Raw genomic sequence first — 16,592 nt, 5'->3', positions numbered from 1 at the left:
TAACAGCACTGTGGGTGCACCTACACCACATGGACTGCAGCGGTTCAAGAAGGCAGCTCATCACCACCTTCTCAAGGGCAATTAGGGACGGGCAATAAATGCTGGGCCCAGCCAGCGACGCCCACATCCCGTGAATAATTTTTTAAAAATGAAACCTGTAACCTCAGGCCTCACTCCTGGAGCTGCAAGTTACTTTCCAACTCTGCCTGAAACCCAACCAGAATTACAATCAGGGATCTGTGACAGACCAGTTGTGTGGGTGGTAAAATTGGAAATCATGGCTGTGGAAGGAAGTAAATTACTGCATCAGCTTTAGAGTAGTCAATTTTGGATTTATATTTATTTCCTCACTGTAACTATAAGCCTGTTGGTCTAATAGGACTTGGAGTGAGTAGTTCCTCAAAGGACACCCCAATGTAGTGCAGTAGAGCAGGCAGGGTCTCTCACTACAGAGACTTACCCTCTGGAGGGCATGGCGCTAAGAATGTCTGAGCCGGACAAACTCCCAAGGAGCTTTTGTCCTTTCAGGAACAGCGTCCCCCTGCTCTGCCCAAAGTGTGAGCAAGACCGTGCTACTGCTGCAGGACACAGGGGCCACTCGGTCCCTAATGTTGGAAGAAAACCTAAACCCTCCTCCCGAGTGCTCCCTGAAGGCCAAAGCACCGATCAGTGGAGTGGGAGGAGGACGTGTGTTTGCCCCTCCTCCCTCGTCCATCGGTCAGAGGTTTGATCCTGTTTCAGGGCCTGTTCCAGTAGGAGTTGTCCCCGAACTATCCATTAGAAGGAATCGATTTCCTCCTTGGGAGTGATTTGGCTGCAAGGTGTTAGCCAGCGAAAGAAGAGTCCAAAACCCACCAGTGGAAAGCTGCAGAAGAACAGAAATCTGGGGAAGGTCCAGAGGCCCAGAAGGATGAAACAGCACCTGTAAAGATCGAGGGAGTGCTGCTTGAATGTAACCAAGCTGAAGTTCGACCAGTAAAGTTAAGAGAAGTCGAGGAAAGGCCACTGGAACCTAAAATAAATTCACAGGGTATCCCAGAATTAAATAGGGACCGGAGAAGTTCCAGAGCAGGGAAAGAGGTAGTGAGGGAGACGCCCCACATGGTTGAAGAGCTTGAAGGAAGGCAAGCTTTTAAACCAGGAAAGGAAAAGGTTAAGGAATTGCTTGAAGTATGGCTGGCAGAAACCTTCTTTGGAGTTCCCAAACCGATGAGCAGGTAGGGAGTGAGAGTCCTCCCACCCCCGCATGCCAGTTGAGAAGCCACAAAGGAATGTTGCTGGAGCTGCGCCTCCACTTGAGGGCACAGTGGACATGGAACAAGCTGGGGGACTATCCCTCCAAACCCCTCCAGCTAGGAAGCCACTGATTGGTTTAGCCCATGGCTTTCTGGCAAATTTAAATGGGGACTAGGGAAGTTCTCAAATTGGCCCAGAAAGAATGAGGGTGATGCCTCAATTAGTTGAGAAGCCACCAAGAGGTACAGCAAGAACTGACCATCCACCAGAGAGCCTACCACCCAACTGACCAGCAGAGGGATTCCAACCAGATTGGACCCCACACTTACCCAGCTTAATACAGAGTCACTAGGTGATCTGACAGGGTTGCCCCCTGCAGTTATAATGATCCAGAACAACCCACCAGACCCTACCTCGTATGGATGTGGGGGAAACCCCTTCCAGAAGGCCATCTTTTTATCATCTGGGCCCAGAAAGGCTGCCCATGTTCAGGAATCGACTGCCTGCCTGTTGCTGTGCCAACCCATTGGACCTAGCAACAGAAACTGGAACACCCCGGTTGTGCTGGTGTCCGAATGGGGAATGGGGTACTGAACCGGAATCCCCGAAAGAGGCCAAAGGTTCAAACTGCTGAACCCACAGGTTACCAAGGTGGACAGGGAGAAACTAAGCTGGACAAGAGCAGCTCGGCCCTATGATCCAAGGGCCTGGCACTCAGAGTGAGATGCCCAGCATTTCCCTGTGGATCACCCAGAACAGCTTGGCTATCACTCACCCCCTGAGTGCTAATCACCTTGTAAAACCCCCAGACCCTTTTGACTTAATCAGGAGTTGGACGGGCAGAGTTCTGAAAGCAAAGGCTTTGTTTAGATCTGTCCCATTAGGACAGATTCGAATCTTCCCAAGTCACCTAAACATTCCAAATGCCACGACCGGATAATGATTTTGCTGACGCACTAACTCAAGTCTAAACCTCAAAGGAAAATGCAGCAGGGAACTGTCATTGCCCCTGTTAGTTATGTGTCTGATGTGCCAGTGTGAATGTATACTTCTTTACTTCCTATTCTTCAAAAAAAAAGTAAAATTTGTTTTTTACTCCAACGTCACAAAAACAGTAACAGGGTTAAGACCTCACACTCACAATTTTTTATATCATCATGGCAAATTCCTAAAATCGTAAAAATGGATAATGACCTTTTGAAATGACTGGACTCATGTCTCGATGTAAACTTCGAGGAGTAGGACCTAATCTGGCAGCATCGAAGAAATTTGTGCCTCGTTATCTCTGAAGAGACGCTAACGACCCCTGTGGACTGCGGAGACCAAAGTCAAAGGGAATTATATAAAGGCCATCTCCGTTGCATAAGCCGAACCTGGCCAACTGGAACTGAGTCATCTGCTAAGACAAAGGACCTTGCAGCCTTCCTTTCAAATTCTTAATGGTTAGAACATTAACAATCTCAGGAACCGAAACAAAGGAATATACACCCTTTGCTAAAGCCAAAGTGGAGGGGTGGCAGTCATGTGACATGACCCCCTTAGCTGGGAGAACTAGTTATACTGCCTTGCTACACTGTAAATCAGCCTGCAATCTTCCATCCACCAAGCAACAGCACAAAAAAGGGGCTCTGTCTAGGGTTGAATGCCTTCCCCCATCTACACTGTTTCTATTGAAACTTCTGAACTTCTATACCATTGCCTACAAGGCTAGTTCACCTCTGCGTGCTTATTTCATTGTAGAAGTCATTCTACTGGAAAAGTGAATTATCCAGCATCAATTTTCAACCTGCCAACCTCTGTGAAAGAATACACCATTGGTGTTTGATTCTGAACTCTAGACTCACGTGAAACAATAATTCTTTACTCTGTGGTCTTTGCCCTGTAGATTTTTTTTTCTCTATCCTTCGTTTATTGTATGATTGCACAGGGGACTACATAGTGACACCCCTCCTGCATTTTGAGTGTGTGCAAATAAACTAACCCGCTGAGTTCACTTTAACCCAAATTTGCTGTGGGGATATTGATAGAAATTGGGTCACACCAAAACTGAGCAGTTGGAAAATTTGCCACCACTTATAAAGGGGGAAATCAAAATCAGAGACACCTTCCTGTTTATGGACAGGTGGTGAGAGGAGAAATCAGGGCTGTTTGAATTAAACCCTCTCCTGTCCATAACACAAACAATCACCAAAAACAGATGTTTGGTTCTTTGTAAATGAGGGGCCTACAGCCATTTTAGGATCCCCTGTAGAAATCTGTCTCTGAGGACTGGGGCAGGAAGTGGGTGTGTCCCACTCGAGGATCTTCAGTGGGCCCTTGCGATTGCCAACCACAGGTAGATTGTGAAAGAGAATGTATTTAAATAAAGAACTGTTTCTGTGAACCCAGTGTCTCCACCTTCCCGACTCCACAAGTCCCTCCCACAGTTGGTCGAGTATCCAACTGTGATTAAATGTATTCCTGGGGGTTTTATCATAAGAACATAAGAAATAGAAGCAGGAGAAGACCATTCGGCCCCTCGAGCCTGCTCCACCACTCAATAAGATCACGGCTGATCTTCTTGTGTTTCAATTTCCACATTCCCATCAACCCCCGATAACCATCACATGACTTTCCCCCCACGCTCCAGCCATTAGTCGGCCAACACATCCATCCTTGTGACCAACTGTTTTCCTACGCCAATTGGAAAGCAAAAAGACTCATTACCCAATTGGACGATGCTGGACTGTCAGCCAAACAGCCTTTTATTCCCCATTTTCAATATTTTTATACCTGAGAGAAATGTTCAAAGAAAATTTTTTTTTAAAAACAACCAATTTTAATGTCCTGATGAGTTTTCTCCAGGGTTGCACACAGCAATGTCTTGGAGATCGATCTTCAATTCCTGGAGACTCCAGGCCAATCCTGGAAGGTTGGCAACCCTAATAACCTCTGCAGCTTGCCTCCCCTTCCTGGCGATTACCCCTGAGGGCTGTTGCCGGTGAAGCAGCTCCCCCTGCTATCAACGTTCCCTCTAATTATGTTCTGAAAGGTGCAGGCATTTTGTTTAAGTGCGTTGCACTTTTAACCCTTTCTTGCGCAATTTGGTGCATTAAAAGGGCTGGCTTGATCGTGGCTTGTGCAGCAAGGCTGCCCAGCTTAAGAGGGAGCCTTGTGTGAAATTGAAGTCTTCGCTCAGGCGAACTGCGTACAGTGTTATGATCAGCACTGGTGTCAAGTATAGTCATAAACCTCAGGCCTCTTACTCTGGGCGCCCACTGGCTGCACAAGCACTGAGTCTGGATCTGAAAGCGTCCATCTTGACATCGATTACCTGTCAGTGTAGGAATAAAATTCCACGTTGCAGTGACTGATGATCATGAGTGCGTAACCGACAATGAGATCATGCTCATACAATCAACAGCAATGTCAAGTTAATATTCTCTTTGGAATCTCAGAGCCTGCTTCAGAGGTGAGCAATTTATTCTCCTATAAGTCCTCATGCTATTCAGCTACGTTGTATGTCCTTCCTGCAAGCAGGCCAATTGCCTCAATTCAGGTCAGCCAGTGCTTGATTGAATCTGGGACCTTCCAGCCTCTATGACTTTGTGCTACACTGCGGTGTCCCATCACCAATGAAGCTATCTTGGGGAGCTAATGATGTATTTCTGTAACCTTCATAAGAATAAAATCGAGTTGAATGCATCATAAACTTTGATTGAAATGATGCATGAATAACACATTGAAGAACTGGGGCAATTGTGTCATCACAGCTAATGAAGTGGAGCTGAAGGCTGCAGTCACTCAGAGCCCTGGGTACCTCACCTCCTGAGCAACGTGCTTTACAATAGCATTGGAAATACCTAACCTGATTAATAGGACAGGTCTGCTGTTCTCCTGCCTGGTGACTGCGACAGAGTCTCAGGTGCTCAGTGGTAGTGATGCTTGTTGTGAATTTGTAACAAACCAGTTAGGCTGGACCTTTAAGGGATTTCTGCAACTCTCCTGGTGATAGAAGGGGAACAGCTCAGAGGATATTCCCCTCGAGGCAGGACAAAAGCTTGCTCTCTAATCAACTACGGTATTTGAAAAGATGTGAGCGCAGTTTTTTGATCATCAAGCTGTAGTGATATTATTAGCCATTCCAGCTGGGGACAAACCCTAGAGGGCAAAATCATTTCTCATGTGAGACAAAATGATCCTATTAAAATATGTAAACATTTCCATTGCTTTAGGAGCTGATGAGTGTGGAGCTAATAAAGACATCTGAACTGAGGGGGTGGAGGTTTAAATGGTCAGTCACGCATGACGGGATTATGACTGAGGTTGCATTTAACCAGTTAATTAGTTGGTTAAAGAGAAGTCTGTGTACGTGCATCAGAAACACATTTAGAAATCTAAAATGAATTTTGAATGATTTTAATATTAACTGACATTTCATGCAGACTTTGTATTCTAGGTTAAGAAAGATGCAGTGTTTGTAGAGCACCATTTGCAACAGCAGGAAATCCTCAAAGTGCATTACAGTCAATAAAGTACTTTTGAAGCGGTGTCACTATTACAATGTAGGAAATGCAGCAGCCACTTTGTACACTGCAAGGTGCCAAAAACATTAATATGATTAATAATAAGATAAACTATTTTATTGGTGTTGCTTAAGCAATAAATATTGCCCAGGACATCAGGAGATCTCATTAGCTCTTCATCAGAAGAGTGCCATGTGATCTTTTGCATCCATCTAAGAGGGCAAAGGGGGCCTCGGTTTAGAGTCTCGCCTGACAGATAGCGCCTTAGACAGTGCAGCATTCCCTCAGTACTGCACTGAGGTGTCAGTCTTTGTTTGTGCTCGAGTCTGAGGAGTGAGACTTGAACCTTTCTGAGGCGAGTATGCTGACAATGAGCCACAACTGGCAGTAGGGTTTTACTGCCCTCTCAATTAGTTTGTCTTAGATTCCTGTATATAAATGATATGTCAGTCTTTGTTAAACTGTTCTTTTATGCTTCCTGCATGGCAATAAAAAAGCCTAAAAAATTGAAACAAGGAAGATTACGTTAAAATATTTTTCCTGGGGGAAAAAAAATCATGCTGTCTTGCAGTCATCAGGACAGATGCAAGAATGTCAAATTTCAAAGAGAGCAACAATTTATACTACACAAGAAATTGTTGCTTCCTTTGAAATTTGGCATTCTTGTGTCTGTCCTGATGAGTGCAAGGCAAAAAGCTTCAACAGTATGTCCCTTTTTTCAGCAATGTTCGAGTTCTGCACTACCAAGCAACTACTAAAACATTTTTCTCGACACACTGAATTTTGCTTTGATTTACCTGTAAATGACTAATACCACTTCTGTAATGTTGAATTGCAGGATGGATGACATTCAACTCTGTAAAGATATAATGGATCTAAAACAGGAGCTCCAGAAATTAGTATCAATTCCAGGTAATGCCATACTTTGAATGTCCAATAGTATTTCCTTCAGTACTTTGGTTTGCATTACAGGTGGTTTTCATTTTCCTTTAACTGCTGTACAACTATAAATAATTTAAGACTTGGAATAGTGAGTCAAGAGTAGCTGTAACAAATTTCCCTCCTGCTCCTGGATTCCCATGTGTATTCTGAGTTGTTGACAGACCAGTCAAACTGCAGTATACTACTACCAAATGCAGTAGCAATGTACATCAAGCTAACACGTCTAACACCATTGGAGGAAAACTTAGTTGAGGAAATTATTATCTGTCCCCTGGGAATATGACACCCATGTCCAGTGAGCTACAAAGTGAGACAGTGCACAAACTGTTGCTACAGTGACATAAAACGATAGAACCATAGAAAAATTACAGCACAGAATGAGGCCATTCAGCCCATTGTGTCTGTGCTGGCCAAAAAATAAAATCTATCTGCCCTTTCTAATCCCACCTTCCAGCACCAGGTCTGTAGCCTTGCAGGTTACAGCACTTCAGATGCAGATCCAGGTGCCTTTTAAATGAGTTGAGGGTTTCTGCCTCCACCAACAAACCAGGCAGTGAATTCCAGACACCCACCACCCTCTGGGTGAAGAAGCTTTTCCTCATGTCCCCTCTAATCCTTTTACCAATCACCTTAAATCTATGCCCCCTGATAATTGACCCCCCCCCCCCCGCTAGGGTAAACAGGGCATCCCTGTCTACTTTATCTAGGCCCCTCATAATCTTGCACCCCTCAAACAGGTCACTCCTCAGTTCAATCCCCAGCCTATCCAATCTTTCCTCACAGCTGACATGTGAGGTGTGTAAAAAAATATTTGAAGTCCCTGTGGACTCTATGTTCAGTGGTTTAAAGCTGACACCATAATGGTAAGTTATTATTTTATTTTGGCATAAATGGAAATTAATACGTTGCAGTATTTAAGCAGCAGGTTGCAAAAAACAATAGAGAAGTATATTGTCCTTTGTGGGCTTTGGTAGGAGTGAGGTCCATTCCCTGTACTTTCTACTCACATAAGTGGCTGCAAAGAACATGTATACACCTTCTGTATACAAAATAAGTGACAGCAATTCACTGTCTCACTCCTTAGGGCAATGCCTTGACCAATTAGGGCCAAGCTGCCTGGTTTAAATTTCAAACAATGCTCGACAGATAACCGTCAGTCACCATCACTGGGGTATTCCCCATGGCAATGCCTCCACCAATCAGAATCCACTTGCCAACCAATCAGCACTGTCTTCACATGCAGTATAAATTGTTGTTTTTCCCTTCTACTGGTAGTCTTGTGGTGTCCTGATGAGTGCAAGACAAAAAGCTTCAACACGTCTCTTTTTCTCAGCAATACTCAAGTGCTGTACTAACAAATGACAATAAGTTTCACTTTGCTGCAGAGACGATCAGGTAAAACTGAGATAGCTCTGAGCCTCACCTGTTCTTTTTCTCCTACTTCGATAAAAAGTAAAGTGAAATTTTGCCAAACATTGCGTTGTTTGTGACACACCCACACCTGCTGTCAGCAGGAAGTTGAGGGCAGTGTGTTTCTGCTTAAAGTGGCACCAAGAGAAAAGCATTGGGTCGTTTTACTCCGAGGTGGCCTGATCCCTAAAATACCCTCAAAAGCCCATTTTCTTATAGGTGATGGCACCAGCACATGCCCAGAGGAAATAACTCCTGATGTTTTCAAGCAAATGGAAGAGGTTCGATTGTTTTTCTTTCAAAGACGAAGACTTATAAATGCTTACGTTTACCTTTAATTAAATTCCTAGTTTAACTTGTCAGCAGCTGCATATCTCTCGGTAGAACAGGATGCGCTGTTATGGTGCGGCTATAGCAGCGACGCCAGTGCTTTCCTCTCTCTTGTCACTGCTGCTTGCGTTTTGAATTTTGGATTGTATTAGTTGGAGGGATTTATGCACACCCAGCGTTATAGAAATGGGCCAATGCAAATCTTCACCCCCTCAAATGTTTGAAGGAAAAGTTCAACTCTGTCCGAGGCAAAGCCCATTAGGTTATGATGTACAAGTTGCACCAGTTGATGGGATGTTCCCAGTAGTATTGCTGTTTTATTTTCTTTTTTTTTAAAAAAAGACCAGCATTTCTATTAATTTCATGAAATTGCTGACTTGCCTTTTTGTGGGCTTTTGGAATAAACTGTGTTTATTGCCTGACCATGTAGTTTGTACGGTAGCGGGGGAGGTGAACAGGACCTCTGTGTCCCGGCTTCCGACTTCAGTGCAGGGCTGGATGCCGGGCTCCTCCCACTCCGGCACAGTCCCTGTTGGGCACCGGGTCCCTGCCAGCAGAGGGAGGATGGCAAGTAGGGGAGTCGGTCCGCCCTGGGAACAGAGGTGAGGTCCTTGGCAGGCAGAGCCTGAGTCCAGATAGTGGGCTGAAGAAAGGGGAGGGGAGTGGAGTCTGCAGCTGCAAGGAGGGAGAGAGAGCAAGAGCAGCAGCAAGGAGTTGGAGCAGAAGTCTGGGAGTGGCGAGCTGCGGCATGGAGGAGCCAAGGCCGTTGATGTTAATTATATTGTTAGGATACACAGGTGAAGAGCATTATTTAATGAAGTACTATGAACACATATAAATAGGGGACAGCTGGGACACTGGGCGTGTGTGAGGAGATCTATAAGACTGAACAAAGTCTTGATAAAGAAAAGCTCTGTGTCTTGGTTTTGACTTCAGCAACCGGCTTGAGTCCTGTTAACAATGAACGGGGCAACCCGAAGCCTCTGACAGTGATTAGAGAACCAGGAAGTGGAAGTGAAGCAGGCTTACAGCTAGACCATAAAACCATAAGACATAGGAGCAGAAATTAGGCCAATCGGCCCATCGAGTCTGCGCTGCCATTCAATCATGGCTGATAAGTTTCTCAACCCTATTCTCCTGCCTTCTCCCTGTAACCTTTGATCCCCTTACCAATCAAGAACCTATCTATCTCCGTCTTAAATACACTCAATGACCTGGCCTCCACAGCTTTCTGTGGCAATGAATTCCATAGATTCACCACTCTCTGGCTAAAGAAGTTTCTCCTCATCTCTGTTCTAAAAGGTCTTCCCTTTACTCTGAGGCTGTGCCCTCGGGTCCTAGTCTCTCCTACTAATGGAAACATCTTCCCCACGTCCACTCTATCCAGGCCTTTCAGTATTCTGTAAGTTTCAATCAGATCCCCCCTCATCCTTCTAAACTCCATCGAGTATAGACCCAGAGTCCTCAAACGTTCCTCATATGTTAAGCCTTTCATTCCTGGGATCGTTCTTGTGAACCTCCTCTGGACCCTCTCCAGGGCCAGCACATCCTTCCTGAGAAATGGGGCCCAAAATTGCTCTCAATATTCTAACTATGGTCTGACCAGAGCCTTATAATTGCTGGAATACTTGCTAACTTAATGAAATAGACAGGGGTTTTGATTAACCGCAGAACTGGAGGACATCCCAGACAGATAATTGAAAGCTGTCAGAGTACTGTAAGTTTCCAACCCCTGGTGCAGGCGAGCTAGCGTGTACTGGAACTGGTCCCCAGGTAAATGGGGAGAGTTAGCGGCAGGGAAGCAGCAACTATAAAACCGCCCGCCTGATCCAAAAAAACAATGGTTGATTTGAAGATTATCAGCCAGCATTTTGGTGACCCCATGTAACTTGGGAAAAGCCAAAAGGGAAAGGAAGGAAAAAAAGTCCAAGTACCGGAAGCTGCTGATTTCTCTGCCTCTTCCCAGCATCAAGCTCCATTACTCCTGCCAACGAGACTAGACAGTGCTGCAGCCAACAAATCAGCTCATCTCCTGGCTCACACCTTCCCCCAGACACACACCATCGCTCGCTCCAGCTGTCACATCACCTACTGCAACTAGAACTGTTTCCACATCATTCCCCACCCCCAATGCTGATGTTAAAGACATTGCCAACTTTAACATCAATCCTCACCCAACACGGGGAGCATATTTAAACAGATTGCATTGATTTACAAGTCGGAGCCGCTGCCAAGATCTGCGTGGTTGAGGCCACTGATGTGACTGGTTGAGCCGAACATGTATTCCTTGTGGCATTCACTTCAGGTTGACTGGCTAAAGTGGGTCTTCAGCAGTGACAGCTGGAGTGGGAGGGAACTGTATAGTGGGTGGATGGAGCAGGGGGAATAGCTGTGAGCCAGCAGGTTAGCTGATTTAATAAGCTCTTGAGAACCAGTTGATCTTGCTGACAGGAATCCTGAGATGGAAGCCACAACTCCCACTGGCCTCCCATTTTCCATGAAGATTCCCGTGGATAATAAACATTGCGAATGATGGGGTGAGGATAACTGAAGTCCCATTGTAAGCCAGCGAGTGATTTCAGACATGGCTTTGCCAACTAAACACACAGGCTGGCACAAGCTTTTGTACAGCAACTTAACTCTCTTAAGACTCAGCTTCTGTGTCTAGAGCTACATGAGGCAGGCAAAGCTATCCATTCTCTCCTATCCATGGTCAATGTTCTCACATCACTCCAGCATTTGTTGATCAGCTGGAGATCTCTACTGACGGTCTGGCACCAGCTCAGCTTGGGTTCCTGTCTTCTTCAGTGTCCTGTAGGAGCCAACTGCTTGACCTGGTGGGCAGGGCCACGATGGTAAAAGTCAAGTGACATGGCCAAGCGAGTTGAGCCATCTTTTGTAGGTGATGGATGAACGTGGAGGATGTTCTCAGCTTTAGTGTTGGGTATAACATCCCTCCAGTGTATGCCTAGAATCCTTCCAAGGCATCTGGTATCAAAGACACCCAGTTCCCTTTCTTGGCAGGTTCCAAGTTTCACAACCATACAGGAGAGCAGAGAACACATTTTCACTGTAGACGTGATTACAAAATAATTCTCACTCAAGGAGATATACATGAACAATAGATTAGTGGGGGGGTGGGGGTAACATTAATCTAACTTCCCAGAAAGGATTGAGCACAGTACTGTACAACGCTATTTTTGCACACTGCCCAATGTTACTGGCCGTCAGTTTCAGTGGAGAGCACAATGGCGAAAGTGTAAAGCCAACGTTGCAGCCAATCCTTTCAGTTTCCCAACAGCTGCATTAGGGTTCAAACCATCTCCCAGGAACAAGCAGGCACTGAGGCACATGTGAGGAGGCAAATCTATAAATAAGATGTATATATGTGAACATTAGAACTAGAGGCATCAACGTCGTGGGGGTTAGCATTGACCAGAAACTGAACCAGCCATATAAATACTGTGACTACAAGAGCAGGTTAGAGGCGAGGAATCCTGTGGTGAGTAACTCACTCCTGACCCCCAAAGCCTGTCCACCATCACAAGTCAGGAGTGTGATGGAATATTCCCCACTTGCCTGGATGAGTGCAGCTCCCACAACACTCAAGAAGCTTGACACCATCCAGGACAAAGTAGCCCCGCTTGGTTGGTACCCCATCCACAAACAGTCAATCCCTCCACCACCAATGCACATTAGCAGCAGTGTGTACTATCTACACGATGCACTGCAGAAACTCACCAAGGTTCCTTAGACAACACCTTCCAAATTCACGATCACTACCATCTAGAAGGACAAGGGCAGCTGATACATGGGAACACCACCACCTGGAAGTTCCCCTCCAAGCCAATCACCATCCTGACTTGGAACTATAACCACCATTGCTTCACTGTCGCTGGGTCAAAATCCTGGAACTCCCTCCCTAATAGCACTGTGGGTGTACCTACACCATAGGGACTGCAGCGGTTCAAGAAGGCAGCTCACCACCATCTTCTCAAGGGCAATTAGGGATGGGCAATAAATGCTGGCCTAGCCAGTGATGCCCACATCCCGTGAATGAATAAAGAAAAGGCTGCTGAAGCTGCCAACAACCACACTGTAGTGGGATTTTCAGAAATGGATACATCCAGAGCATGGAAATGAATCTAATGGATATATAGCGTTTTAGAAAAGACAGAACACAAATTGAGAAATGGATCCTGTGCAAAATCGAAAACTATAACAAATGTCTTTGGTCAGATATTCATTAAAACTATAAAATCCAACCTTAACTAGGACTAATCTGTGGAGCACTGGGTCAGCATTAATGATGGGGTGATTTACTTTATTAAGAAATTGAAAGAGAATGGAAAAGTTATTTTGCTGGAAGTCTTCAATCAATTGTATATAATGGGGAAAACCATGTTGATTAGTCACCTAGTATGTGATTACATCTTCACTCACAGTGTCCAGGAAGTGATGAAAGGCAATGCTTATCTTGATTTGGTCTTTGACTTCTAGGGCAGATTGAGAGCCTAAGTGGAGTGTGGTAATCCCAATGACATGGTTGGCCTCAACTTCCAAAAGACTTTTGGCAAAGTTCCATACGAGAGGCTGTTCATTGAGCTCAAAGCTGTGGGTATTCAGGGTCACCATGGGAATGGGTACCAAACTGAAGGAGGGTAGGAAATAATGCATACTTGTGAGAAGAGTTATGTCAAACTGTGGGGGAAGGATTAAGTGGGCTCATTCAGGAGTGCTGGGAGCATTCATGCCAAGTAGTCAATTTGACATTGATATCAAACTAGAGGGATAGTGGAGTTGGAAGAGCCAGCTCAGAAATTACAGAAGGATTTAGACACAATGTGCAAGCGGGCAGTACAATAGGAGGTGAAATTTAGTGTAAATTAAGTATGATGTGCTCCACAATATGAAGAAAAAGTAGATGTCACACATACTCCATGAACGGTGATGGTGTCGAACTGGCTGAAATTGAAAGAGACTCAGGAGTCTTAGTAAACTCAATGCTAAAAGTCCAACCAACATATAGCAGCAATCAACAAAGCTGATTGGGGTTGAACTACATAGTCAACACTGTAAAATATGAGTCAGAGGAGGTATTGACCAAACTTCATAATGTTGTTGTCAGACTGCACCATGGATACCGCATCCAGTTCTGGTCACCAAGAAACAAGAGCAATGTTCAAGTGCTGGACGCAGTCCAGAAAAAAGCCACAAGGCTGAGCTCTGGTTTCTGCAGCCTGAGTTATGAGGAGAGACTGGCTGGACTTTGGCTTCTCAGCTTTGAAAAGAAGTGACTCAGAGATGAGCTTATAGAGATATATAAGATTGTTAAGGCTACAAAGAAAGTTAACCTGGAATTTTTTTTTCAGTTATTCTTTCATGAGATGTGGGCATCACTGGCTGGGCCCAGCATTTAATGCCCATCCCTAATTGCCCTTGAGAAGGTGGTGGTGAGCTGTCTTCTTGAACCGCTGCGGTCCTTGTGGTGTAGGTACACCCACAGTGCTGTTAGGGAAGGAGTTCCAGGATTTTGACCCAGCGACAGTGAAGGAACGGAGATATATTTCCAAGTCAGGATGGTGAGTGACTTGGAGGGGAACTTCCAGGTGGTGGTGTTCCTGTCTATCTGCTGCCCTTGTCCTTCTAGCTGGCAGAAATAGCGATTTGAAAAGTGCTGTCCCAGGATCGGGTTGGTGAGTTACCGTGGTGCATCTTGTAGATGGTACACATGATGGAGGTTATCCTTAGTGTGAAGATGGGACCTGGTCTCCACAAAGACTGCACAGTGGTTACTTCTAACAATACTGTCGTGGACAGATGCCTCTGCGACAAATAGATTGGTGAGCTATCTTAAGTCAAAATGGCAGTTGAACAAGGGAAACCTGTAAAAGGGAATCGTAGGAGGGATTTCGGGGAAAAATTATTCACAGACAGAGGGATCAACATGTGCAGGAAGATTCTGGATAGCGTAGTGAAGACAGAAACCCTAGAATTATTTAAGAATCAATGAATAATATGATGGATGAATGTTAGACTCTCTCTGGATGAATGAATTTTTACGGACTAAATGATCTTCCTCATCTGTAAAGATATTGCTACCTTGTGGTCAAAGCCTTGTGGTACTAAAAACTGAAAATGCTGCAAATACTCAGCAGGTCTGGCAGTATCTGTGGAGAAACAGTTAAATAAGCAGTAATATTAGGGGACTGTAATAGATTTTGACAGTAGTTGCCTTCCAGATGGCTATCGCTTTGGAACCTTGAGAAAGGTCATTTCAAAATGTAATATTTGCTTTTGAAAAAGGTCATGTTGTGTAAGAAACTCATGTATTTGTGGTGCTGCAATAAGTCATGGAAAATGGATGAATTAATGTATTGGAAAATGTAACTTAGGAAACCTACATTTAACAAAATGGTTCTGCAGATTTCCAGAGATCTGTTAAAACTTTCCACTTCAGTGATTCAAATACTTTAATCAATGTGCAGTAGTGGAAATGTTGAGCTGTTTATGTAAAACGTAAATTCATGTCTAAAAAAAGAATAAAAATAAATTGGAAGGCCACCAATGTTGATGCAGCCATGTCACAGTAAAAGTAACAGGCCTTCCAATGAGGTTAAATAAAAACCTTGTATGAGCCATGTGCTTTATTCATTTTTTGATATATTATTGTCAATATGATTTTATTTTTCCCTTGTTGTCTAGAGGCTACTTTGAAAAAGGGCAATAAATGCTGGGCTAGCCAGCGACGCACACATCCCATGAATGAATATTTAAAAATTCCTAGTTGTTGCCATTTCCATTCAGATGAATAAGTGCAACAGAAGTAATAATGAGACTAATAATGAGAAGTAATAATGAGACTAATAACAAGAAGTAATAATGAGACTAATAATGAGAAGTAATAATGAGACTAATAATGAGAAGTAATAATGAGACTAATAATGAGACAATCACTGTCCCATCAGTGCCAAGCTAGAAAGTTAGCAAAACTGATTTGAAAGGAAATTGGGTGACCACTTCAGGGAAATAAACTCTCAAGGCTACAGAGATAGAGTGAGGGAATGGGACTGACTGGATTGGATGGGCTGAATGGCCTCCTTCTGTGCCGTAATCACTCTATGAACTCAATTCCAATAAAGCTAACACAGGGCCCAAAAGCTCACTTCAGGAATGAGTTATAATTATACACCAATGACATTAAAATGAATAGTTCCATTGGCTATGTTACTTAAACTAAAGGCGTAGCCACTCGGGATGATCTTTAATCAGGTATTTCCACTGAGGAACAGTACCTGGTTTTCCACCCTTTCATTTAAATGGACAGAAAATAAATCTGTAGTCATCTGATTTCCTGCTCAACAGTCACTGTGAGTACTGCTTCTCAGTAGGTGTGGCAGTTCAAGGAATCATCCTTAACAATCCTTCACTAGTATCAGAGGGGAAAATAAAACATGTGTGTGAAAGCCTCAAGGAAGAAATTCAAATCTTATGTAGAAGTAAAGCACAGAAACAAGCCATTTGACCCAATCGGCTAGGAAGCATGAAGGGGGGAGGAGGGGGAGGGTTGATGTTATCAGGCTTCATGTGAACAGGAATGTGAAGCTACAACACATAATGGTACACAATGCCTCACGAACAGAGTTAGACCTCAAGCTGGGCAGGCGCATCTAGGGTTGCCAACCCTCCAAGATTGGCCTGGAGTCTCCAGGAATTGAAGATCAATCTCCAGGACATTGCTGTGTGCAACCCTGGAGAAAACTCACCGGGACATTAGATTGATTTTTCCGGTCATTTTCTTTGAATATTTCTCTTTACCAGATATAAAAATGTTGAAAATAGGAACAAAAAGGCTGTTTGGCTGACAGTCAAGCATCATCCAATTGGGTAATGAATCTTTTTGCTTTCGATTGGTGTAGGAAGACAGTACGTCACAGGGATGGATGTGTTGGCTGACTAATGGCTGGAGCGGGGGGGGGTGAGTCATGTGATGAAAACCCAAGGAATACATTTAATCACAGTTGGTAACCCTAGGCACGTCCAGTTAGTCTAAACAGACATCTACATCGAGATACAAAATATTCAGTTTAGAGGGGTAGCTGGAGTGCTATTGCACGTAGATATAATTTAAAAAGGGAAGTGTACTGTATAAGAATTCTGTTCTCCATC

At 44.3% G+C, this 16,592-nt stretch overlaps 1 protein-coding gene across 1 annotated transcript in view; it reads left to right on the top strand.

Annotated features, from left to right (window-relative positions):
• bmerb1 (bMERB domain containing 1) overlaps positions 1–16,592 on the top strand; it is a 67,814-nt gene that overhangs the window by 25,352 nt on the left and 25,870 nt on the right. Inside the window, exon 2 of the mRNA XM_041205775.1 lies at positions 6,580–6,653. Coding sequence (XP_041061709.1) covers positions 6,580–6,653 — 74 coding nt within the window. The remainder of the gene's footprint in view (positions 1–6,579; positions 6,654–16,592) is intronic.

The sequence above is a fragment of the Carcharodon carcharias genome, chromosome 15, assembly GCF_017639515.1.
Source record: "Carcharodon carcharias isolate sCarCar2 chromosome 15, sCarCar2.pri, whole genome shotgun sequence".
NCBI classification, from domain to species: Eukaryota; Metazoa; Chordata; class Chondrichthyes; order Lamniformes; family Lamnidae; genus Carcharodon; species Carcharodon carcharias.
This window is presented reverse-complemented; position numbering and strand designations above follow the sequence as displayed.